Here is a 25,780-nt window from a genome sequence, read left to right on the forward strand (position 1 = left end):
TCCTCTCCTGTCTATATGATTTATAATGCAGCTGCATTATTACCATGCAAGTAAAGAAACTGGCATCTGCCCAGAAGAACCAGCATCCTGGAATATAAGTAACTCGCCCTAAAACAAATTTGGAAAACCACAGCCTGTTTTTAAGCACACATAAATGTTTCTAATTTATAGAGATAAAGGATGGCACTATCCAGGCATTCGAATAAATTCATCTACAAACATTTTGTAAGCGATATAAGCAAGGCTCATATCTACCTGTGGGTGCAAGCAGATCTAACATACAGGCAGATATATCCATTTTTAAAGCATTTTTCCTTTATAAATGAAGAAAAGGGGCAGATTCACATGAATTATTTTGTGGGTTTTGCAGAAACGGGTGTTCCTTGCACACATGTTTATCACTCGCTATTGGATCCAAGAATCACAGAATTCATCTTTGTACGCTGGCCTGAATATCTAAAGCATTCCAGAGCCTCAGAAAGAATATCCAAGCAGCACTGCCCCTCCCTATTAGCATAAACCAGAATCCACCAGGAAATTCTCACGCACAGCAATTTCAGAATGCTATGCACTGAAGAATGCTGCAGGGGGCTGAGACCACTGGGTTCCAAGGGCCAACTCTGAATGGCACTAATGTCAAGGGCTTTGTGTTACTATTTTATTTGCTTTCTTGCCTAACATGTACATTTGGGACAACTAGGTTTCTAAAACCAACAGGTGATGGAGCAGGGAGAATCACATCCTCTGTCTCTCTAGCTTTATGGAGCTGGGGTGACCAGCATGACCCATAGCTGACCATGCTAGCCGAGTCTGCCAAGGCAGGGGAAGTCAACCTGTGGTCCTCCAGACGTCCATGGACTACAATTCCCATGAGCCCCTGCCAGCACATTCCCATGAGCCCCCGTCACAAAATGGGCATTAAAAAGGAAGTGGACAATGCGGTAGGGAGACCTAAACCAATGCTTCTTTTATCCAGTAATCTTCAAAGTGAGGTGAACACATGCTTCAGAATTACCTGCAGGATCCTGTTTCAAAATTGGCAAGAGTTTGCCACACACCCCATCGTATAAACACAAGCAATGCAACAGATGATGCCCTGAGAGAGGAAACAAGGCTGTTTGACAGAACCCTTATAAATGCATACTTAGGAAGAAACAGGCATCCACGTTTATTTCTCTTTCAACAACATTGGAGGCTCTTGTTTTGGGTGAAAGACAGAACAGATCTTGCCGCCGAAATGAGTGAGAATCGCTGGCTTTTCCTACCTTGCTCTGGCAGGGTTTGTGCCGGTCTGGCAATGGACAGTGTGGCTGTGACCAGCACAGCCCAAAGAACGAGGGACTTCCAGGTAAACATCCCAGTTCTCCTGCTACTTGTCGGTGAATGAACTCTCAGGCTCCATGAGGACTTGGGGTCTGGGCGCCCAGGTTGCGAAAGGGAAAAGACGCTTCACTCGTTCTGTCCAATCAGTTCTTCAAATCCTGTTGATTAGAAAACAGTGCAATTAATGTATGTTGCCCTCTCACTGGCATCCACTGTTTTCTGTGGGATGCAAAAGTACTGAATCAGTCCACTACCAGATGGCCCATTCAGAATACGGAACTACAGCAGAAAATTTTACATGCTGCCCCTTTGGGTCCCCCTTCCACCGAGTACCGGCCACAGCTTACAGCTCCTGAATGGGCTGACACTTATAGTGTACATTCCACACAGAATAAGCCCCTCATTGTTTAAAGGTGCCATTGTGGTGTTTGTTACAAATGATTAAAAGAGATAACACTCTGGAATTCCTTCAGACACAAAACAGCACATCCATTCTGCAGACTGAAAACTGGTTTGACAGTCACCCTCGTTTCCCAGGACACGGCCTTTCTGGAAGACATGGAAACAGTGAAATAGGACTCTCAGCACCTTGCAAAAATTCCCAGGATTCTTTTGAAGACGCCATGACAGTTCAAGCAGTGATTGGGAGATAAATGTGCATGCTGACTTGGTTATATCTGCGACAGAGCATCCACACATGTATATCAACACCTGTAATCAGTTGACAAATGTGCTAGTCTAAAAACAAATCCCCTAAGATGCGTGTAATATAAGAATGATTTGCCTATTTCAGTGTGGCATGAGACAGTCTTCCAGAAACAGCCATCAAGACCCACAGAGTTTTAGAATAACAAAGTTAGAGCCTTATTCAAAGACTCTAAGGCCAAACTTAACAAGATGGTACCCCCAGGTTCACCTCATGGGAAGGCCACCATTTTGCAAAGTGAGTTCCCATTGAGGGACCTCCTGTTAGCAGGATCCCAGAAGCCTGATTCTGGCCAGGATCACCCTGGCAGAGGGAAAGGAGAGGCTCCTGCTTCCCCCATGGCATTTTTCCAGCTGGAAATGGCTGAGATGTGCTGACATCCCCCCAAACCTGGTGCTGTTTTAGGTTGGGAAAAGAGCACACTGGAGAAGACTGGAGTCCTTCTTTGTCCGTCTGTTGTCCTGACCTGAATCAGGAACTTGTAATGCTGTTGAAAGGAACTCACTGTACAAAATGGCAGGGCATCCCTAGTGCAAACCTGGGGGTACCATGTCATCTAGTTTCACCCAAAGGTGGTGTGATTCACAAGCCAAAATTCAGATGCTAGAGAAAAGTTATACGGCCAGATAGGCGGGAAGCGAATTGCCAGTGGGTGGAAACTGAACAGAGCGAAATACATCTTTCTCAGTAAGGAAGCCATTTGCCAATTATCACACACAAGACCTGAAAACAAGGGTTGCCAACTCTTGGAAGGCATAAATCTGACATGGGATAGGGGGTGGTCACTATGTAATCCCTGCCAAGCCGAGAGGGGGAGGGGAGGGGAAGGGAGGAAAGTGAGTACAGAGCGGTTGAAAAGAGAAAAGGCTTTCAAGCCCACCCACATGCTCTCTTCATTTGTTCTGCTCATGATTGTAACAACTTGGGTCATTTGCATGAGATCAGAAGGTACTCTTTCATCCTGTTGGAAACAGTAAGCCAGGCCTTGGAATATTTTCTTTGGCTCCAGGAACCACCCAAAATATTTAGGAACCAGACTCATTGTTTCAGCCTTCAAAGTTTGGTATTTTGATTATATTTTTAAAGCATAGCTACATTAAAATGTTAAGCTAACATCTTCTAATAATTTTATTAAAGCAGTAACAGAGGTGTTGCATGCACATAAATATAGAGATAGCCTTAGCTGTCAACACAATAAAAAAACTAACCTCTAACTCTAACCTAATTCTCTTATTACTTTAAGAAGCTCAATTTAATGGAACATTGAAGCCCAAGTTTGAGCTGTAAAAATATTTTGTTTAAATTTGCAAATATTTATTACATAAAGAACACTAGTTTCCCTTTTTGGTTTTGTCCTGAATAGAAAGCAACCAGCTAAGAGATGAACTCAATTTCTACTACCAAACGGTTTCAAGTTAATATATACACAAGAGATGTAAAAAAATACACACATATTTTATGTCATTTAACATAGCTTCTGATGTAAAATAATAAATAAGTTTTGAATTTCTATTGAAGTCTGCTGAGAGACACTTTTGAAAATACTGCCCACCACAGTGAAATTTCTAGGCACTGCGGCTACCTGGCACCTGGGATCTGTCAAGTCCTACAATAAGCAATAAAGAAAGAATTAACAAAATGGCCCCTTCCTATTCCCTACATTTTAAGAAAAAGAAAGGCTTTATCTGGCAAACACACAGAAGGGGAAAACCTGGTCACACCCAGCAAAAACCAGCCAGTTCACATCACTTGCTGAAAGTATGTTGCTAAAAACAAGTGACCATAATGCCAACTGGCACCATGCTACAGTAGAAAATGTTGATTAAATATGCTACTCATTTTTGTAGCCATCACAAGGCCTCAGCAGATGGGTCAGTAGGACTGGAAGAAGACAGACAAGGAGCTTTCACTTGGACAACAGGAAACCAAGAAAGGTAGTCAAACACTGCAATATTCCAAGTCAAATCCAAGCAAATTAAATTCAACACAGACCAAGCAAATGAAAGTAAAATCTTTAAGCCAAAGGTAGAGAGAGAACAGGAAAGGGAGATTGGTTTAGTAAAAGCAGGGTATTGTCCAGCTGCAGGGAACAAACTCATTTGAGGACACCTCCAAACCCCGCCAATAACAAGCAGGAGATAGACAGGGCATTGTGCCACCTGAAGTCTCAAATATTTGCAGTTCCACCATTTTGTATGTGTGCATATAAATGTTGTAGAGAGAGGAAGGGAAGGAGATTATAAACCAGAGTGGGTCTCCTTAGGGTGGAGAAAAGCAAGGTATAAAAGCTAACTCTTTTGCCTTCTTTTATGAAAAGCATCTCATCCCCTTCCTAAACTTAGCGGTTAGCAAAACATATGGAGAAACTAATTCATTAGACATGATAGAGTCTAGCAGAGCATAACCTGGAGGCTTTTCTGAGGGTTCAATCCACAGCACCTTCTTTTAAAAGACTCAGGAAGCTGATCATGTGAAAGACCTCTGCCTCAGACTCTGAAAACTCACTGCCAGTCCAAGTAGATAAGACTGATCGTGGAAGACCAACAGTCTAAGGTAGCTTTGTGTGTTCAGGTGTGTTTATTTACAAAATTCATATCTGGCATTTCTGCCCTCATAAAGGATGCCAAGGTGGTTACATCATAAAACCATTCAAATTAACCCTCCTCCCAAACACCCATCAAAACTATTTTAAGAACAGTTTGAAAACTGAGTGAAAATACATACAAAACATTAAAATGTTGATTAGGAAGGAAAGGACCATTGAGGGAATGTCAAAAGGAACAAAAAAAGTCTTCACAAAGAAGGACAGAGTGCCAGAGCTTTGGGGCCATGACTGAGGTGGCCCTCTCCTGGGTTACCGCCCATCTGATCTCAGAAGGTAGGGAAACTCAAAGCATGGTCTCCAAAGATGACTGTAACCAATGAGCAGGATTCATAAGGACTAGGTGGTCCTTCAAGCATACTGGTCCCAAACCATATATGGCTTTGAAGATCAAGACAAACATCTGGAATTGAGCCCAGAAACAAACTGGAAGCCACTGTAGCTGGGCCAAGACTGGAGTGATATGGTCCCTATGACCCACTCAATTATTAATCATGTCATGTTTTAGTTAACTGATTTACTAATGCATAACCTTGAGCCAAGACTTGAAGCAAGACAGATGGTAAAGACTTGGACAACGGGTGGAAGACTTCCAGAGGGCTGCCCAAACTTGGTTGTGGATGTCAAGCTAAGCTGGAGCAGAAGAGCTGAAACAAAACATCATGGCGCCTTCAGTTGATCCCCGCTTCCCCTCCGCATTAGTAATTCATTCAGAATCAATACAACCCAGGGTTTTAGAGAATGGGAACCTAAATTTTGCAAAATGGGGAAGCATTCTGTACACTTGACTCTTGTATTTGCAACAACAGAAACAACAAAACAATGTCAAGGAGATAAAAATACCTTCCCTACAGGAGACCTCAGCCCTGGGTCTCTAGCATGAATTGAATCCTTGGAAGGATTCATGCAGAGATGCAACCAGTAGGCCCTATTGGCAGTGGGTCATTCTATTGCAACTCTGCACTGGAAGTGAGGGAACATACCAATAATGCCCCCTACAACAGAATCACCTGTGGATGATAACCAGAACAAGACTAGATCAGAGAAACAAATCATGCAGGCAGCTGTCTCCTCTGTGGGCAAGTAATTTTGGCTCACAGAACCCTTTTAAAATCATTTACTTCTCACCACTCATGGTTTGTAAGTTACTGCTTTATTCACTAATGGACAACAAAGGCGACAAGGAGATCAATTCCATTATGCGCTTATCATGTTGGGGTTATTGTTGTACTGTTATTGCTTTTGTCACATGTGTTACCTCATGTTATCTGTATCTGTTCCCTGTAAACCGTCCTGAGCCTTCGGGGGAAGGCGGTATATAAATATCAATCAATAAATAAAAAATAAATAAATTACGGACTCCAAATTTTAATTGTAGGCTTTTCAGAGGAGATGGGGATGTGGTTCAGTGGCAGAGGACATGCTTTACAAGCAGAATGTCCCAAGTTGAATCTCCAGCATTTTTAAGGATTCTCACTGTCTGAGAATCTGATCTAGAAGGTACCACGGGTCTGACTTGGCACTGAGGAAGCTTTGTGGGTTCATATATGTTCCGGAGACACCGCTGAAGAGGCTCGCTTCCTGGTCACCATATGTTTAAGGGCACAAGGACAGTGGAAAATTGGTTGGGCCAAAGGTGCTCTATTCCTATCAGCATATCTGGGAAGGAAAAAAGCAGTGCTATTTAGTTATCTTGCTCTCAAAGGCACTGGCGCCCGGAATTTGTGTACTGACAGAGGAAGTTAAACATTGGCTGGAGATTCTTAGCCCAAGAGCCCCAGTGAGGCACCAATAACACATTTCTAAAATAGTTGACTAAATATTAGAAGTTTTGCTAAGGGGTGAAGTATTTGGCTGAAGAGCTGCTGGCATTTCAGGAAACCGATTGCCCTGTCTCCAAACGGGTTTGTTTATGTAGTACACACGCTACGGGAAATGCGGCCTAATGAAGAGACCTACTAACAGCTATGACTGTTTCCCAAAGTGAACCTGACAACCTGAAAAGGGAGGGGGGAGGAACAAAGTTTTTCAGAAGCAGGGAAAACTACTGGAAAAAAAGTCCCTTGAGCTGGTTCCGGCCCCTGAATTCTTTTCCCCTTATGCACCTCAAGGATGGCTCAGAGCAGAATCATGAGGAAACCCTGGCCTGGATTCAAGAAGTGCCAGGTTCATATTTCTAGCATGAATCCCAAGGAGGAGTCACTAGCTGGGAAGTGGCCTTTAGGCAACGTAGCAGAAGAGGGGCACTGGAGAGCCGTGAAAGAATCAGCAGAAAAATATTCAGGCAGCAGCCAAATTGCTGTGAGAGCTCAGGAGAGGGGGAAAGAGAGAGCAAGAAACCAAATGAGCAAGCTCCAGTGGTTTGCCTCTCTCAGTTGTCCTCAAAGCATCACTTAATATTTTACATTATGGATGTATTAAACCACTAAACACCCTTCTATAAGCACCTAAACACTGTCAAAAGTTTCGGAGATCTACAGTGTGGAAAAGTATGAAGCTCTAAGTCAGGGGTAGTCAAACTGCGGCCCTCCAGATGTCCGTGGACTACAATTCCCAGGAGCCCCTGCCAGCGAATGTTGGCAGGGGCTCCTGGGAATTGTAGTCCACGGACATCTGGAGGGCCGCACTTTGACTACCCCTGCTCTAAGTGAGCAGCATAGCAAACAGGGGGGGGGGGGTGAGGCATTCCTGTTGGAACCTCGTTCTCACTGGCTGCCTGAACTTGTGCCCTGGCTGTACTACTTGACACTGAAGACTGGCAGCTGATGGGATCGAATATGTCTGCCCCTTTCAAAACCCCTGCAGTTAGAAAACCTGCCTGTCAGGGAGAAGGCTAGCCTGTAATCTTTTCCTCTGTCGTCCTGTTTCCTGCACAAAGGGATACTGTTTTCCTTTGTGGAGGAGCATTCAGCCACTGAGCCTTGCTTGCAATCTGAAAAGGTACTTAGTTCACACACCCACCTCCTTCTCAAAGCAGTCCTTCAGCAAAACTGGTTGCTGACCTAGGAAGCACAGAAACAGGCTTGTATAAAGGTGACCTTAAATAGCACCCTGCCAATGATTTACTGGAGTTCGATGCACAACTATTACACAGATGCTTTCCCACTAGAGCTCAGAGACTCTGTATTGTCTTGGTAGCAGCATGATTCCGATCAAGGATGTTTTAGAGCAGGGGTAGTCAAACTGCGGCCCTCCAGATGTCCATGGACTACAATTCCCAAGAGCCCCCTGCCAGCATTCGCTGGCAGGGGGCTCTTGGGAATTGTAGTCCATGGACATCTGGAGGGCCGCAGTTTGACTACCCCTGTTTTAGAGTTCTGTTGCAGATGTTTTCCTTCCGGGATACATTTTATGTATTTTTTTTAACACACGTATTAGCCACTTTTCAACCCTTACTTTATTTTACATCCTTCCTTTCTCCCCAGTGTGGACCCAAAAGGGCTTACGTTGTTCTTCTTGCCTCCATTTTATCCTCCCAACAACCCTGTGAGGCTGGCTAGGTTAGTCTGAGAGGATTCACCCAGCAGGCCTCCATGGCGGAGCAGGGACTCAAACCTGGTCTAACGTATTAACCATGCTGGATCTCTCTCAAGGTGGCTTACATTGTAAATGTAACCCCAAACATACCAAAGGCCATGAATTGAAATTTAAAACGGATGGGCAGAAAAACCAAACCGTCTTGAGCTGCCTCCTAGAGACAGAGAGAGTTCATGGGGGTCACGTGTACATCCCAGGGGGGGACTGTTCCATAATCATGGTGCTGCCACCGAGCCCCCCCCCCAAATAAACGCCAGCTCAAGAACGCCAACCACCACAAAGCATTCCAACTCTATTTTCCCCCCAACTAGGATTATATGGTTTTGTGAGTGGGGCGTGTGTATTTTCATTGGAGGAAAAACAAGCCTGCCACTGAGTCACTGGATTCCTACCTCGTACTTCTATCAAGCCTGAAAGCGGGAATTCTCCCTCCCTTGTTCCTAGCTTGCTCTAAACTGGAAGGACACTTGCCCAAGTACAGAAGTGCAGTTCTTTTTGGTATTTACACAGTCCTGATAGAAAACTGAACAGGACTGCCATTCATATCCCAGAGACTGGAATGCAAACAGAGCTGCCCCGTCAGCTCCTTCCTTCCTTCCTTCCCATGAGTGAGAACCTGCCCACTGCTCACCTCCAACTTGCTTTTTCCGCTCCCTCGCTCCCACCCCTGCACATCCTCCTTCTTGAAAGACTTTGATTGTTCTGCAGACATGCTAGGATGTCAAGAGGTGGCTCAGGCACATGTGGCCACAGCTCCACCTCCACCTGATAATAAATTCATCCGCAGCCACAACAGCCAAGGTACCATGCCAAAAAACTTCACTTACAGAGAATGGTCCACAGAAAAATCCCAAAACATCACATAATGAGAATGCCAAAGATTTGTAGGATCTGTTTCATCCAAGTTGGCTGTTGGGCACAAAAACTAACATTGTGGAGCACAGAGAAGAAAAGGAACAAATGATTCTGGGTAAAAGTGAAGGAGCATCCAGTTCAAGAAGTCTTAAAATGTCATATGGGATGTATATTGCAGATTAGCTGGTATGGGATGGAAAATTAATCTAAAAATGCACCAAGAACTACCAAACATAGAAGCCCCCCACTCCCGCCCCACAGTGTTACCTTGATGTTTCCAAGAAGAATCACCATAAATACAGCTGAGAAACACTGGCGTACGTATGATTGTCCCAACATGTGCAATAAAGTTTCATGGGGTCATAGAATAAGCTCATCTGATCTGGATACTGAAACCTGGCCTGAGATGAAACTCATTGGTCTAGCTGGCATTGCAGGAGCCCGAGAGAGCAACCTCAATTAGGTCTACTCGGAAGCAGGAAGCATATTATCCGATAGGGGCTTACATCCAGGAAAGTAATCGTAGGTTTGTCACTTCAGCAACAGAGTAAAAAATGGAACAGCTGTGGCTGCCTACGAGGTGTCCAAGAGGGAGTGTACGAGTCCTCTTTCCCAGAGGCCATGCTCCGTCACGGAAGGGAAGTTTGCTTTACCTCCTCGTTCACTTTTTAAAAAGCGAATAGCAGCACCCAGACTCACCTCCCAGCAATGATCTGGAGGAAAATTAGCTGCAAGAGGAAGGAAAAGGCCTGAAGAAATAAAACAAAAGGAAGAAACTAAAGAACGCACATCGCGAATGCACACAAAGTGGGCCTAGCTCATGAATGGTAGGAGAAAGCCAACAAAAATGCCATTGCAGAGATGGTGGAAAGAGAGCTGCATGGGATCCTGTGTGTGGAGAGCTCAGCGCCAGCATTAAGGCTATCCACTCACAGGCAGCAGGAAGAACAGAATGATTGTGCCTTGCTAACAGCAATACCCTTTTTGCTCACAATGCAAATCTGAAGTTTTGGGCACAGACCATGTGCCATCCACTAACTATTCCTCTCAGCCAAGGGAGCCATACTGCAAGGGAGGGATGGGTGGGGTTAGGGAAGCCATTTGTGTTGCCTCCTGATGCCTTCCCCACCTGTCTGCTGCTAAATCACAGCCTGCTGCAGATGAAAGGATGGGAACCAAGGCGTCCCTGAAGAACACTGGGAACTGTAGACAGAGGGGAGTGCTGATAATTGGGTATTCAAAATTCCAACACAGAACTACCCCAGAACCTACAGCTCCCAGGCTTCCCGAGAGAGAGAGAGAGAGAGGACTTTCAAGCTGCTTCAGATGGGATTATAGTTCAGGGAGAAGGAGATGTAAATAGTTTGCGTGAATTAGGCTAGTCATCTCTGGAGTGGGATATTCCTGGAGATGTGAGGTGCAGCTTGGGGATGGTGGGATTTGGGCAGGTGAGGGGCCTCAAGAGAAGACAGTGCCATAGAGTCCACCCTCCAAAACAGACATTTTTTCCCCAGAGAAACACAAAAAAAGTGGATGCACATTCCAGACATGCCTCTGCGCTTGTCCCAAGACCATAATTTCAATCAGACAGATACTTTCAATGTCCACAATATGACTGATCATTTTTACGCCCCTCAAGTGAATATATAAAGGGAAAGGTATCCCCTGTGCAAGCACCGAGTCACGTCTGACCCTTGGCAGACTCAATACGGGATGGTTTGCCAGTGCCTTCCCCAGTCATTACCGTTTACCCCCCTGAAAGCTGGGTACTCATTTTACCGACCTCTGTCGGATGGAAGGCTGAGTCAACCTTGAGCCAGCTGCTGGGATCGAACTCCCAGCCTCATGGGCAGAGCTTTCAGACTGCATGTCTGCTGCCTTACCACTCTGCGCCACAAGAGGTTCAAGTGAATATATGTACCCCTAAATTGCTTTTTTCCACTAAAATTGCCAGTTCTCTGTACAGGGACTGGGCTACTTGTGGACTCCAGTCCACAAGAGTTATTACTTGGTGAATAGTTTCACTGCCCTGTATGCCTATAGATACAAGTGGGTAGCTGTGTTGGTCTGAAGCAGGACAACAAAAATTGAGTCCAATAGCACCTTTAAGACCAACAAAGATTTATTCAAGGCAAGACGCCTTGAATAAATCATTGTTGGTCTTAAAGGTGCTATTGGACTCAATTTTTGTTGTCCATCTGCCTATAGATTAACAACCCGATAGCCCAATGATAAGCTTCCCCATTGGATGCCATGACCACAGATCAACAGGTGTATCTCTTTTTACAGGCCTGCTATACAGGACCTAGCATGATGTTCAGAATAAATGTTCCAACAGAAGTAACAGCTCACCATAAAGGCCCAGTGTTCAAATGGTCATTTCCTTTGGGCAGAAACTTCTTGCTGAACCCACAGCAGGTATTCCCATCACAAGTCCCAACTAGTACAAGGCCTATTTCAGATATATTTCTGACTCTATTCCAAGGTAAAACTAGGAATATAAAACAAATAAACCTTGTTGACTTCAGCCTGCCAAATCCGTATGTGTACCTTGAACACAAACAAGCCCTGAGGCCTCTTCTTGTTTTGTTACAGAATTAGCACTCGATATGTCACGTAGAGGGAAAGTGAAGATGGGGAGAGAGAGAAAATCAAAGAGAGGATTGCTTGGGTGACTCAGCTACAATGGAAACTTCAGCTCGGCACCTGTGACATCAAACTGCTGTGCAGACTCAGCTCTTGGACGCTGAAAGGTTATGCTAAGAACAAGCCTTCCAAACTGGACCGCAGGAAGCCTAAAATAAGGTCAGGCCAAATGACCACAGGGCAAAGACAAGCCTAGGAATACACAGAGAGAAAAACAAGGGTGGATATGTTGGGGGAGTCAAAAGATGAGCCATAAATGCTTCCTTTAATTGCTTTTGTCTTCAGCACACACACAGAATGAGCACCAGTGTGTTGTATTGGCTAGAGTGTCACATAAGGATTTGGGACATCCATGTTTAAATCTCAACACTTTATGGAAGCTCAATGAATCTCTCTCCCTCCCACCCTTCTGGTTGTTGTTGGGGGGGGATAAAATGGAGGAGAGAACAATGTTATAAGTCACTTTGGGTCACCCCCCAACCGGGAGGAAAAGCAGAATATAAATATCTAAATAAACAAACATCCGCTGCTAGTCACATGCCCAACAGGGCTCATAACTATCGAATGCTGCAGGGGAAAGGTGTGCCTATGATTATGTGCAGAGTTTGTTTTCATCATCACTGAGAAACCAGATCTAGTGCATTTTTATACCACCCTTCCTCCAAGGAGCTTGGCGTGGCATACAGAGTTCTCTCTTTCCCGTCTGATTCACACAACAGTCCTCTAATATAGGCTAAGAGTCAGCAGGCAGCACAAGGCCTGCTATGAAGCTTACTGGGGTGAGAGGGAATTCAGTCTCTCAGATCTAGCATGGTGGAGTGGTTAGAGAAGGTTCTTTAGTATTAAGGAGCAGGGCTTGGTTTGGAGACTGGGTTCTCAAACTGTGGGATGAAGATGGGACCGACACACAACATTAATGTAGTGTGGGATTTTTCATCCCTCTTCCTGTTAAAGACAGTGGGTTGAACACCTCCTGGCAAAGGACCCTTGTTAAGTGTTGGAGTAGGCAAGATCTTTAGTGTGCATGATTCAAAAGGATACAAAGAATATCCTACAGGGGGCATCAGAGTAGATGTGTATTTACCATAGTTCTATTAGAAACTTCCTGATGTTTTTCAAATAGTCTTCTCCTTTGTCCTGATTGGCTGAATTGAAGACTTCCTGCTCCTTTGAGCATACTTCCTCCTTGCTTGCCTTCAGAACAGGCTGAATGCAGATTTAAACTCTGCCAGCTGTTATTTTGCCTGGGGTTTGTAGGGATACCCAGACCCTCCAGCATTCTATCGCCTATCAACAGAGAGGCTTAGGGACTGCTGCTTTGTTCCCGTGACTTCAAGTGCTGGGTTTTATGATAGTGAGGAAGGTGGGTCTGCTCCATCTCCCCCCATTGAAGTACGGCACAAGTGTCCAAATCCATAGATTTTCACATGCAGCAACGTCCAGCGAAACACATCTACCAGCATGGAAAGATTCTCACTAGCACATATTTGGCCCTGGGGTGGATGGGAGAAGCAGAAGGACAAGCTTAGAAGCCTCACTCCTCCCACCCCACCCAACACACACCATATGCACACAGAGTCACAAGCTCTAACAGTCTGAGAAACAAGGAGTTTGGACTGCAACACACTGCATAGTCCAATGTGAGACAGAGCCACCCTCCACCCCAGTTTAAGATTCTATGGCACAGCAATGTTGGCTCTCAGTGTAATTCAAATTGAAAGGCAACCACAGAAGATAAAAACACAAGCGCAAGTCAGGAGGACCTGAGATCAAACCTCTCTCCTGCCATGAATTTGTCAGGTAGTCTTGGGCAAAAAGCCTCTCAGCCTCAGCCACTCCCCTTTTGAAAACATACATAAGAATATTGACTCTCTTGCAACAACTTTGAAAGGGTAACATACAGCAAGTCTTCTAAATGCTTCAGAGAGCTATAGGGATATCTGCAACTAGAAGCAACTCTTCAAACATTACTGGCCTGTGAAATATTTTACCAGCCTATCTGTTCATTCAAGTTTCAACTGGCAGCCTGCAAAGACGGGAACCCCCCATTCCTTACCCATTTATGAATACTTCCCAGGCCTGCAGCCTGTAGATAAATTCTAGCTCAAAGGACATCACGCAAAAGCTTCTTGTAAGCCTGGCAAATAGGTTTGCATGGAAGTTTCTACCCCTCCCCCTACCTCCCCAATGCCTCAATGAACAAACAAGTTGGGAGCAAGTATTAAACTAGCTTGCTAATTATTCCATAGCAGGATTCAGAAAAATTCCCCCAAAGGCTTCCTGCACCCCTGCGCTGGAACACATCAGGCGAGAAACAATTTGGTTAAATAAAAACATCTTTAATTGCATTTGGGGCTGGGGAAGGAAACCACACAGATTAATGGTTGAAGCAGACTCAGGAAAATCAACATCCAGGTATGCAAAACCAACATCCTTCTCCCAGGGATGTGTATACAGGTCCGGCAGGGGAGATACAAAGATGAATGGAAACACCTAGTCCAGATCCTTAAAATTAAAATAGAGGCCTCCCAAGTAACACCCTGGCTGACTTCCACAGTGTGCCGGACCCACCACACATATCCAAGTGTTAGTGCTCCATCTGATGTTATTGAACTTCAGGCTGCCTCCGGGCCGTCATGGGGCTACCGCTATGCCACACAATAGCTTCCATTTCCTTCTGAAGGAGCATCCCAACAGCCAAAGTGGTCCACAGAAAACGCATGTGCCTTGGCATGGGGTGATGATGGGGTGAGAGTGAGTCAGTGTTGTCTTGTGGTTAGAAAAAGGGTCATCAGCCTTTCACAATCAAGAAGCCAAACCTCACCAAAATTCCAAGCAAGAGTTCAACCCCACCACTACCAAACCACATATTTGGCCTCCAGAGGGAGCCAGATCGAGCATGTGACCTGCAAGGACCCCATGGTTGTCATGGTGGCCATGAAGTCCTGAAGCCACCTCCAAAATCATCTCAATCATCTCAGGCAGGGAAGTTATTGAGTAGCAGGATAGGTGCTACACCAACAAAATCCCTGTTTTATCCCAAGTTCCAGCATCAAATACATAGACTCAAACCAGGGATTCCAGGTAATGAAGCAGTGATGACTATCCAACAACAGTTGCTGAGAGTCCTTGAGTGGGAAAGCGGCACACCCAAGATCTCACATTAAGCCACGAATATACACAGGAGCACCCTATGCAATTGTTCTAGTGCTCGCAGTTAGCCCTTGTGTTGGTTCATTCCCTTTGTGCAAAGCATCTCTAAGAATCCCTTCAGTCCAATAATAATTTTTGGCCTCTTATCCCCTTCACATTCTTATTCTAATATTCCATTTCTCCAGTACAACTTTCAAGATCTGTGTGTGAGGAACTGTATTCAGTTCTGCACCAAGCCAACTGGTTCTAGGGACACAGGCCACAGACCTCTGGAGCAATTTTCAGTCAGCATAATGTCCTTCAGTTATTGGAGTGCCATTTACTTTGGGTCACAGAAAGACAAACAGCAGTCAAAGCCAGGCCAGCCACTGTAACCAGGATGATGCCTTCCCTTCCTCCCACTAATTAGCATGAGACACAACCAGATTGCACTTTCCCAGCCGTAATCCCTAAGGATCAACAGAAGACTGTGCTCATTCATCTTCCTCAGGTTGGTGTGGGCGATCCTCCCAGTGGGCTCCATCCTAGGACGGAGGCCTGTTCGTCTCCCAACTCTGTGCCCATTAAAAAAATCCAAAATGGCTGCCAGGGGTGGCTGCTTCAGAAACACATGCCCGTTCAGATTCTTTCTTTTTTAAAAACGTAAAAGGCCTGAGAGCAAAGGAACAATAAGACTTCTGATTCTCCTGAAAACCATAGTGGCCTTTTCTGAACTTTACTAGAGTTGGGCTTCGAACTCCTTACTCCAAAGCAGATCAGGGATGGCGAGGGATTAGGATCCCTCTCCCCCCCCCCCGCCCGCCGAGAAGCTGATGTCTAGTTCACAAGCTGCAGCTTCTTTTCCATTCCAGTCAGAAGCTGTCTTGATGTATTTTAATCCTCTGCGAAGACGACAATGGAGGAGCACCAATGCATGCCAGCCACCCCTGAGATTACGGAAGGAAAGTGCTCATGTGTGGGGGAAGATGGCCTTCTGCCAAAGAAATATGCGACAAGCCTCAAGAGAGCCAGGACTTGGCAGACTCCCCAGAACTCTCTTTTCTTCCCCCTCTTACAATCGTTTACATTGAGCAGGGCCAAGGGATGTACAGGCAAAAGAGGAGTATACAGGAATCCGTCGGCTTGAGTTAACGATGTATTTCAAACCCTCTCCCTCTCCGGACCAATTCCGACGTAGCTTTTTTCGTTTTTTAAATTCAACTTTATTCCTGGTATCTGTAGGTCATATCACCGCCCAAAGTCACCCAAAGGGATGTCTGACATTAAAACCAGCAATTCAGCCTGATAAATAATCGCTCAAATGCATGCAATCCTGATAGCATTCAAACGGCTGGAAGACAGGCTTATTGCAGGCTGTTGTCAAAGAAAGACATGAGTTCTTTGCCCCTCTCCATTCCTTGGTTTTCAAACTCTTGTAGACCCTTGGAAACCCACTGGGTCCCTCTGGGGTTCAGGAATAGGAAAGAAAAACCACCTCTTTGAAGGACGCATACCCCATGAACCAGGGAGCCGGAGAACAGCAATGAGTGCATTCTCATAGCAATGGCAGACGTGAAACACAAGAACCTTGCTGCTGCACTGCACGACCTGAAGGATGCTGAAGGAAATGAGAGGGTGGCTTAGAACCTTCTTCATGCTTTGCAGCACGCCTAAATTTCATGGTAGACTGCGATGGAAAGAGGCCCTTGAAAGGCAAGCTATTTTAGAGACGCTGTCATTGCTTAACTATTAACTTCTCTTTTAATTATTGGTATACTGACACAAGAGCTTCAGTGTCCCAGTTTCAAAGCCTGCTTTTACCATCAATGTATTCAAATAGGCTTAGGCAAGTCGCCGTCTCTCAGCCCTCCCAGTCACTCACAGGAGGATAATTTTACATAGTCAGATTGACTACGTTTACAGACTGTTGCCTATGAACTATCTGGAATCCTTTACAAAAAATAAACATTACTGCCACAATCCTAACGTCATGCACATGGAAAGAAGCCCAGTTTGTTCTAGTAGGACTTTGCCTCCAATGTGCAACTTTGGAACATCAGATCAGATTCTATAATGAAAGATACTAGTGCTATACACTTATGCCAGTTTAACTAACACAGTTCCCTGGGAATTATAGTTCGGAAGACAGGGACATGAGGCCCACCAGTCCAGAGCTCTCTGGGTTCTTTGGAACAGGGGTAGTCAACCTGTGGTCCTCCAGATGTTCATGGACTACAATTCCCATGAGCCCCTGCCAGCATTTTCTGGTAGGGGCTCATGGGAATTGTAGTCTATGAACATCTGGAGGACCACAGGTTGACTACCCCTGCTTTGGAAGCAACCGTGCCAGTTTACAGGTGTGCTTTTCTGGAAGAGAAAACGGATTAAGCTCCACCTCTGCACATCTGAGCCCCCACAAACACTTCCCATCTCCAAAAGAGAACCAAAGCCCCTCACCATGAGAGTCTGCTCTCTGATCATCAGCATCCGCTGATGCTCACCCTGGGTTCTGCTTCTAAGTGCCAGTATCATCATTTACTATCAGTCAGCATTGTGAACCGGGGACAGCTGGAGAAATGTAATGGCCTACAGTCGCTGTTGCCCACATGCTTTTCATGTCACTTTGCCAATAAGAATACATGGTCATTGTTTCCCAGATGTCTGAAACAGACTTTTTCCCAAGCTAAACTGGAGATACACTTCTCTCTTGCCGAAAACAGGTTTACCCAGAGAACTGGTAATTCTCGCAGGTGCTTCAAGCAAGACTTTGACACTTAAAACTATATAAATAAATAAGGCTCAGAAACTGAGCATGTGATATCAGAGCATGTAGAAAGTTCGAGGTTCTATCCCAAGGATGGTAGGTAGCGAGACTCCAGTGACTCCAGACAATACTGGGCAATACTCCAGTGCCTGGACAATACTGGGCCAAGTGGAGCACACATCTGATTCAGCATAAGACAAGTTAATATTTTAGGGAAACAGCTGTGCTTTAGCAGTAGAACACAACTTTTGCACGCAGAAGGGCCCAAGTTCAGTTCCTGGATCTCACGTCACAGATGTTTGGAACAAAACTGGACGAAAGGGTTGTAAAAGTACAGAGCTACATGAGCCTAACAGTATAAAAGCAGCTTCACATTCGGATAATCTCACAGAATGGACATGCAACAACTGACTTCTTAAGACTCAAGGCTGCACAGTAAACTTGAATTCTGCAACTTGCACAAAGTATTTAACAGAAGCCAATCTGCCTATTTTCTTGTTTTAAATAACGTATTCTCCATCTTCTAAGAAAGAGGACATGGCATAAGCAAAGCCCCATCTCCCAGTCATAGGGAAATCTTAGTCATGCCATATTTCTCACTTGTGAAATTTCACCAGGTATTACCATGCACTTTCAAGGTCACCATTTGTCCATAAGGACTAGAAATCAGTCATGGCACAGCCAGGGAATGCATCGTCTCAAAGTTGCCAATAAAAAGGAAGCTCTTCTTTTTCAGTTCTCAAGCAGCCCAATAGAGGCTAAGTCAATCTTTAACAAATATCTCCATCCAGATTACAAATTTTTACTCACATTCACAAATAAACAGAACTGCACATCCTGCTTAGTCAAAGTCTATGAGTGAGCACTGGTTCACGTAAACTTGCAAAGTGACTCCCATTGCAAAATGCGGCATGTGAGAAGCTGCAGGATGGCACGCTGCGTGATTTTCAGGCAAGGGTCATCAAGAGATGAACACACAGGTGTGAGAGATTAACTGGGAAGGCCCACCTAGGCAACACTGTCACAAAACAGAACTGACCCATACGATACCTTGACAGCAATCCATGCAATTTAGACCAGAAACAGCAGACTGGTGAGTGGGGGCCAGGAGCTGCCCCCTTTCAGAGACCTCCCTCAGGATGCTGAATGGCAATAGCCCCTTTGTCTTCCCACAATGCATGCGAACATGCAAAATGGAATTGTTCATATGAAACACATGCAATCAGTGCTTCTTTTTCTCTAAAAAGGGTTGAGCAAAATTTATTATTCTACAGCGTGATCAAAATTTGGCAAGGATACCAAAACCAAGGGAAAGCTGTTTCCGGAAGCAGCAATTGATTCCTCTCTGACTTTGGCTGCAGAAGAGAACAGGGACTCATTTAGCAGAAGAGAAGCCCCAGCCGAGAGCATTACTTTTGCCCATGCTATTAATTCTAGTAAAGTCCCCAATGAAATCCTATTGGTCCAATGAAGTACAGCTACAAAGAGAAGAACCAAAAACTCTGTACAATAAATAGCAATCTGTTTGCTATTTATTGCAATAAATAGCAAACTTGTCACATTATCAGTAAGTGTGGCAATCAGATCACCAACCCAAAATAAGGTTCCGGATTACAGAATACTCGTTTTCAAAATCTTCATCGGAGGCGTTGCCTTTCAAAAATATTTCAAGCCTTCACAATATGGAATTTTCATTTTCATAAACACCGTCTTTTAGTATCCCCTCAGCTGCGGGCTCATCACGGTAATGGAGGACCCCAGCGACAATAATCACTTAGAAGGGACCTCACTGAATTGTCAGCCTTCCATTCTGCCAAGGAATTTCGGCCTCTGTCCATGGTCTCCTTCCTTCATCTCACCTTCACAACAACCCTGTAATGGCAGGTTGTCTGAAAAAGAGTTTTTGGATCAAGTTCCTTCAAGTGGAGACTTGCATCCAAACTCCCTGCCGTCTAATAGTCAACCCCACAAACAACTTATGCCAACAAAAGAAAGAGAGATTTTTATCTGGCAAGATGGGAAATTGTAGTAGCTGATACAGGGCATGACTAGGGTATCTAAGTATCAATCAGTCCACAGTATACAATCAGGCTTTGCTGGCACCATCTAACTACCTTAAGTAACTGACAGCTCAAACCCTTCAACTTGCTTACTTGGAAGCAAAGCCTCACCAATTTAAGACTGAAGGATCACCAATGCAGAAAGCTCGCCTTTTTGTCAATCAAACCTGTCCTTGCCTGGAACCAATGATTTCTTTTGTGTTCTGATGGAAAATACAAGCAACTTTGGAAAGCTTCCATACCACTGCCTGCAAAATAAGCTGTGAATGAACTGAAGATGTACTTCATACTCCACAAATATTTCGACCTCGGTATTAGAACTGGAGGCAAAAGTGTCTGTAACAGGGCATTTAAAAAACCATGCTTTCTGTGAGCGATGGCAGCTCGGCATTTTGCAACAGCCACAAAGAATTGCCTACTTTGTCTCTCTGTTGTGGCCTCCTTATGTCTCCAGAAAGTATTCAGTGGGTCACATCTGTGCAGATCATGCATGCTCTAGGTAGGGAATGGATTGGGTCTACGTTCTGTCCTACTACACCTACCACAATGTTGACACAAAATACTAAAAAGGGGCAGCCATGGCTGTTGAATGAGGCATTTCACCTAGCCTTTCACATACTTAGATTTGAATCCAGTAGCACCTTAGAGCACAAGATATCGTGGTTATAAGCTTGCAGGAGCTAAAGCTTCTTTCTTCAGATATCTGACAAACGGAGCTCACATCCAGAAAACCTTGCTGTCACCTAAGGTGCTTCTGAATCTGAAATCTACCTGTTCTACTGCAGTTCAGCAGGGCACCATTTGTAGCAAGGGGGGAAATGAGAGAAATCTGAATTTTGCCACAGGCAAGAAACAGCCAGAGGAGGGGGGAAGGTTATTAATGCATGCTTTAAGATGTGAAGGGGGGCAGATAAATGCTGGTTTCACTGAACTTGTGATACCTGTTTATTTAAACTGTACAAAGCCTCTGTTCATCAAAACAGTCCATCAGACTACGGAAAATCTGCCCCTGAAACTCTGACCACTTGGGGAAGCACAGAGATGTTTAAGATGTGGCTGCTAAGATATTTATGGGGCTGCTGCAGTCTGCGCTTTGACAACTTAGCAATTAATACATTCATTGTGGCAGAAGCGTGATAAAAGTGGATTTAGTTCAAACAAGCTTCTCCAGCAATTAATCTGTCCACTTTCAAGGGACTGGGGGATCCGTCATGTTTTTACTGCAACAGACTAGAGTGAGAGCCTGAGCATGCTTATACCCTGCTCAGGAGATGCAACTTTGTTCAGAATTGCACTGAAACACCAACTGCACTGAAACACCAAGTTATGCCTTTTAATGCTTCTCCCTGTGGCTGTGCTTGCAGGTGTACAGCTGAAAACAGTAAGCTCCATCAAATTGCTCAGGACACCTCTGAGCACACCTGCCTATCAAGCAGGGATTCTGAGCCTTCCACCCAAACAGGGTGCCATCCAATTGCACCTGCAACAAACAGCAGGGAGATTATCTGTCACAGAAAACACAGATGCAGACTGACTGCAATGTAGGCCAGAACCTTCCGGCCAGAACCTTCTTCCTGCACAAAAGCAGACTGCTGGAATCAAATATTGCTAATCTTTAAAGTGCCACAAGACTTCTGTTTGTTTTGTGGGAAACAGTCTAACACAGCTGCTCCTTGAGGAAGGTAAAAACAGGTCATGCTGTTCTTATCTTGTATATATATTTGCACAGAAATGTCACAGACCTCCCTTACCTCTTATGTTTCACGGCCTTCTGGTTGCTCTCTTTCCAGCCTCCCCCCCCCAATGTATATTTGCCAACTGAGCACATCTGAGAAAGTAGGTTTGAGTTCATGAAAGCTTATGCCACAGTTAGGTAGGCCTGTTAGTTTTTAATGTGCCAGGAGGTGCTTTGTTCTCTCTCTTAAAAGAAAAAAAGCATGTAACAAGAACATCATCTCCACTCTGTAAATACTCAGATCAGATGGTGTGTGTGTGGGGGGGGGGGAGGCCACACAACAAAACTCCAATGCCAGTTCTAAGCAATGCAAAACAAGGGCAGTCGGGAAGCTGTAGCCATGCCAAGCCCGGCAGAAGGTGGCAGGGGGTAGGAGCTGCGTTCCCACCTCCGAGACAGTCTTGCAAAGAGTGAGGAACAGATTTGACACCAGGCAGTCACCAGCCATGGAAGCCAGCTTGGTGCCTGCTTGCTGCCAGCTGTCTTGTGAACACACACACTTTCTCTCCATGTATTCTTTCAAGACAAATGGGTTTTCAATGTTCACAGGTGACAATGTTCTGCTAAGGCCATATCTAGGACAAAGACAAACGGTGTACACAGGCACCCTGAGCAACACAGAATGGAGGAGCTCGGTCTGCAAGCAGTTTTATGGGAGAAAACTTTGAGGAAGCTCCCTCCACACACACACACTTACTTTACAGTGGAGAGCTAGCAATCCCCATGTCCTAACTACTACTATGGTACACCCCCTGAGTTGGCAATTGCTCACATGGCCACCAGATCATGTATTTATTTGCTCAATTAATCCAGCATTACCACTTGTAGGTATGTTTCCTCAGCACGTGTGGTACATCACAGGGGAACATACACACACACAAACACACACACCCCATGTAGATTTCAATATCAGGGAGAGGGGAAGGCAAGGAAAGCATGGAGAAGTTCGAACAGGGGTAGTGGCACATCTGTCTGTTTCTCTAGGTATCAAGATTAAGGGGTTAATCCAGAAGTTTCAATGGAAACTCCAGAAATAGTGGGAATTATCCATTTAAAACTCAGGTTGTGTCAGGACTCAGCCACTTAGAACTGTTTTTTCACCAATCCTGGAGACTCAGTCCCCACAGAGACAGTTTCATAGCCCTGAGCATGTGGAGAGTGCTCTTCTGCACCAGCTGGGGACCAAGGAGAAGGGAATCCAAGTCGAGGATGCGACCAGCGAGGTTTGAATCCCTGCATCGTAGAAATCCAGCACCGACCACAAAATAGGGAAAACCTTTAAGCACAACTACGGCGAAAAAGGCGGCGCGAAGGTCTCCCCCTCTTCTCTCTGCGAGATCCTCCTGCCAAGAGGCCGGATCCTCTTCGCTTTCCCCTCTACCCACCACCCCCGGCCCCGCCAGGTCCAGCCAAAGCGACACCCACGCTCCGCGCGGGGCTGCGTCTTTCCTTCCGCGCATCCCTCTCCGTCGGGCAGCGGGTCAGGTCCACAGCGGGCATCCCCCGCAGCTGACGCGGCTCCCGGGGCTTCCCCCGCGACGGAGCACGAGCTCCTGCGCCGCAGAACCGCCGCCGCCTCTGCCGGGGACGGAGCGGCGGACGAGCCGGCGGGGGACTGGCGCTTCCAGGCGTCGGCGCCGCAATCGCTGCACCACCCGGCACCAAACGCCGGGGGCGATGGCGAACCTGGCTCAGCTGGAAAGCAGCGGGAAGTTTGCCAGTTTTCATCTCGCGCCCCCCCCCCCCCAACTCCTCGGACGAGACTGGGACGAAATCGGGAGCGGAGGGGCCCACCCAGGAGCCGAGGGCTTTTCAGCGCACCCCCCCCCCGCCCCCAGAAGGCCCTTCCGAGCCCTCGGCTGGAAATCCCAAAGTTTGGAGGAAAGTTTGCGCAGCCCTCGCTCGGCGGCTCACGGCTGCCGCATCTGGAGGACTGAGCAGCACACGCGCCAAGGCGAAGGAGGCGAACTTACCGCGCTGGCTGGCTGGCTGGCTGGTCCCGCTGGCGGAGAAGGAAGCCGGGAAGGGGGGATCGCCCCCCTCCTCCTCCTCCTCCTCCTCTCCTCTCGCTACGACCGAAGCCGCACAACAGGTCCCGCTGGATGCGGCCGGATGGCCCCCCTCCCCCCCAAAAAAGCACCCCAAGCCCCGCCGTCTCTGCCCGTAGGAACAATAGGCGCGCGGTCCTCCTGCGCTCTCAGTCCCGGCTCCTTCGGAAGCAGCCGGAGCGGCTCTTCGGACTCCGGGCGGGGCGGGCGGGCGGCGGCGGCGCTGGGAAGGAGACTGGCCCGCTGCGCGCCGTGCCGGCTCTCGCTCTTGCGCCTGCCTCGCTCTCGCAGCCGGTGCCCAAGGCGCCTCGTTCCCCCGCGCAGCGCCCGAGAGCCACGAAGGAGCGAGCGAGCGAGCAGGCAGGACTGAGTCACTCCCACACCTCCCAGCCGGCTCCTCCTCCCGGCCCGCCGCCGCTGCCGCCCCTCCTGCCGCCGCCTCTCCCGCTCCGCAGTGCTGCTACGCCGCTGCCTGCCTGCCTGCCTGCCTGCCTGCTGGAAAGCGGAATGCAGACCCGAGCTGCCACCTTTGCCGAAGGGGCAACGCGCTCCATCCCCGCCGGAAGCGTGGCGCCCGCTGCACTCCGCTCCTGGGAAGCCCCTCGCGGCGGACCGGGGCCGGGGCCAAGGTTGCCACCCTGGGCGCAGGGGCTCGGCCGCAAGCGCCGCGGAACTTTGTTCCGAGTAAACAAGCAGAGGAGCGGGCGGTTTCCCGGGCCTCGCCGGGTCCACTTGGAAGAATGCCTCTGACTGAGCCTGACTTCCAAAGGGACTTCGACGGGAGGGTGATTGTTGGCTGCCCAAACCGCGCCGGGCTTCTTGATGGGGCTTCTTGGGGGGGGGGGGTAAAGTCCGTGGTGCAGGGGCCCTGCTCCCGAGTAAATGCACTTAAAGGATCAGGCTGCACTGAAATTTAGGAATGAAAGACACCAGCAGCCCTGGCCATACTGACTTGGAAGTAAATTTATTCCCAAGTAAGGGGACAGGTAAATGAGATTCCTGGGTCCAGGGTAGATTTTCCCCTCTTGGCCCCTGCCCTAGATCAGGGGTAGTTAACCTGTGGTCCTCCAGATGTTCATGGACTACAATTCCCATGAGCCCCTGCCATAGGTTGACTACCCCGACTACTGATGCTCCAAAGCAAGCAGAACCAAGGCCAACAGCTCAGTCCAGGGCCTCAGGGCCAAGTGGTTTAGTGGGGTCTGCTCACCTGCCACTGCTTTCTCTGGCACTGGTGCCAGTTTGCAGGAGGAGGCAACGGGAGAGCTGATGCCCACTTCTGATACTGCTGAGCACTGTGCCCACTTGGCTTGCTCCAGGCCCATTTAACCCCCCAGTCTGCCCTTGTTCTGACCAAACATGCTTATGAGCTGGCAACATTTTTTACCTTAAGAAAAAGTGTGAAGCAAATTGGCTCACGGTGAGAAGTTGACCCAAAAACTAGCTGGCCATTCATTCATTCATTCATTCATTCATTCATTCATTCATTCATTCATTCATTCATTCATTCATTCATTCATTCATTCATTCATTCATGCCAGTCCTATCCTACTTTGTCTGTATACTGTTTAGAACATGTCTCTGAAGTTAAACGTTCTGTCCCTTTACCTCAGGAGTGCAGGGTACTGTGTACACATTTACAACCGTATCCCCCCCTCTTCCTCTTTCTCCTCACAACAACCCTGTGAGGTAGACTAGGTGGAGAGAGAATGACTGCTCAGGGTCATCCAACAAACTTGCACAATGGAGTGGGCCTCCTGCATCTTGATGCAACACACTAACAAGGTGATTCTCTGTACAGCTCATGCTCAAACAGGGTTGTCTTTATTGTGGCACTTTATATTTTCAGGGCCTGGACTGTAGCCCTGGTAACAGGTCAACAGCTAAACTACACTGCAGGGATGGCCAAACTGTGGCTTTCCAGATGTCCATGGACTACAATTACCAAAAGTCCCTGCCAGTACTTGTGAGCTGCAGCCTCCCTAAGAGTTCTATCCTATGCATGTGTACGTGAAGAAGGCCCACAGAATTTAACTGGACCTGCACCACATCTTTTTTTTTCCTTTTTGCAACGGAAGGATCTTTGTCAGGGAAAAATAAAACAAACACAGCTGGTCTCATCCAGTGCATTTCTGTGCTGGGAATGGTAATGGGTTGAATTTCTCTGTGTTGTGCAACCATTATTATAAGCATCGAAGTGTCCCCCCCCTTCCAAAGATGGAGTCATGAATTCTTTGTAGGGTGAGGTCCTGACTATTAATGAGCCTCCATCTCATTCTATCCTTGGCCTGTGTTTGAAGAAAGATAAATCATGAAAAAAAAACCATTGCATAGCCAATGCTGCAATTTTTATTTGGCACTCTGTATCTCCC

General features: G+C 46.7%; 1 protein-coding gene across 6 annotated transcripts in view; it reads right to left on the reverse strand.

The window, feature by feature from the left end:
* FGFR1 (fibroblast growth factor receptor 1) overlaps positions 1–23,810 on the reverse strand; it is an 81,187-nt gene extending 57,377 nt beyond the window's left edge. For 2 of the 6 annotated variants that reach the window (XM_077306451.1, XM_077306448.1), the window contains exons 1-2: positions 23,334–23,801; positions 1,266–1,481 (exon numbers count right to left, since the gene is read on the reverse strand). In XM_077306451.1, the coding sequence (XP_077162566.1) occupies positions 1,266–1,356 (91 nt within the window). In that variant the 5' untranslated portion in view covers positions 1,357–1,481; positions 23,334–23,801. Of the gene's footprint in view, positions 1–1,265; positions 1,482–23,333 lie in introns of all 6 variants that reach the window. The other 4 variants (XM_077306452.1, XM_077306449.1, XM_077306447.1 and 1 more) reach the window with 4 other exon arrangements.
* Between the last annotated feature and the right edge of the window lie 1,970 nt (positions 23,811–25,780).

The sequence above is a fragment of the Paroedura picta genome, chromosome 12 (genome assembly GCF_049243985.1).
Source record: "Paroedura picta isolate Pp20150507F chromosome 12, Ppicta_v3.0, whole genome shotgun sequence".
Taxonomy (NCBI): Eukaryota; Metazoa; Chordata; class Lepidosauria; order Squamata; family Gekkonidae; genus Paroedura; species Paroedura picta.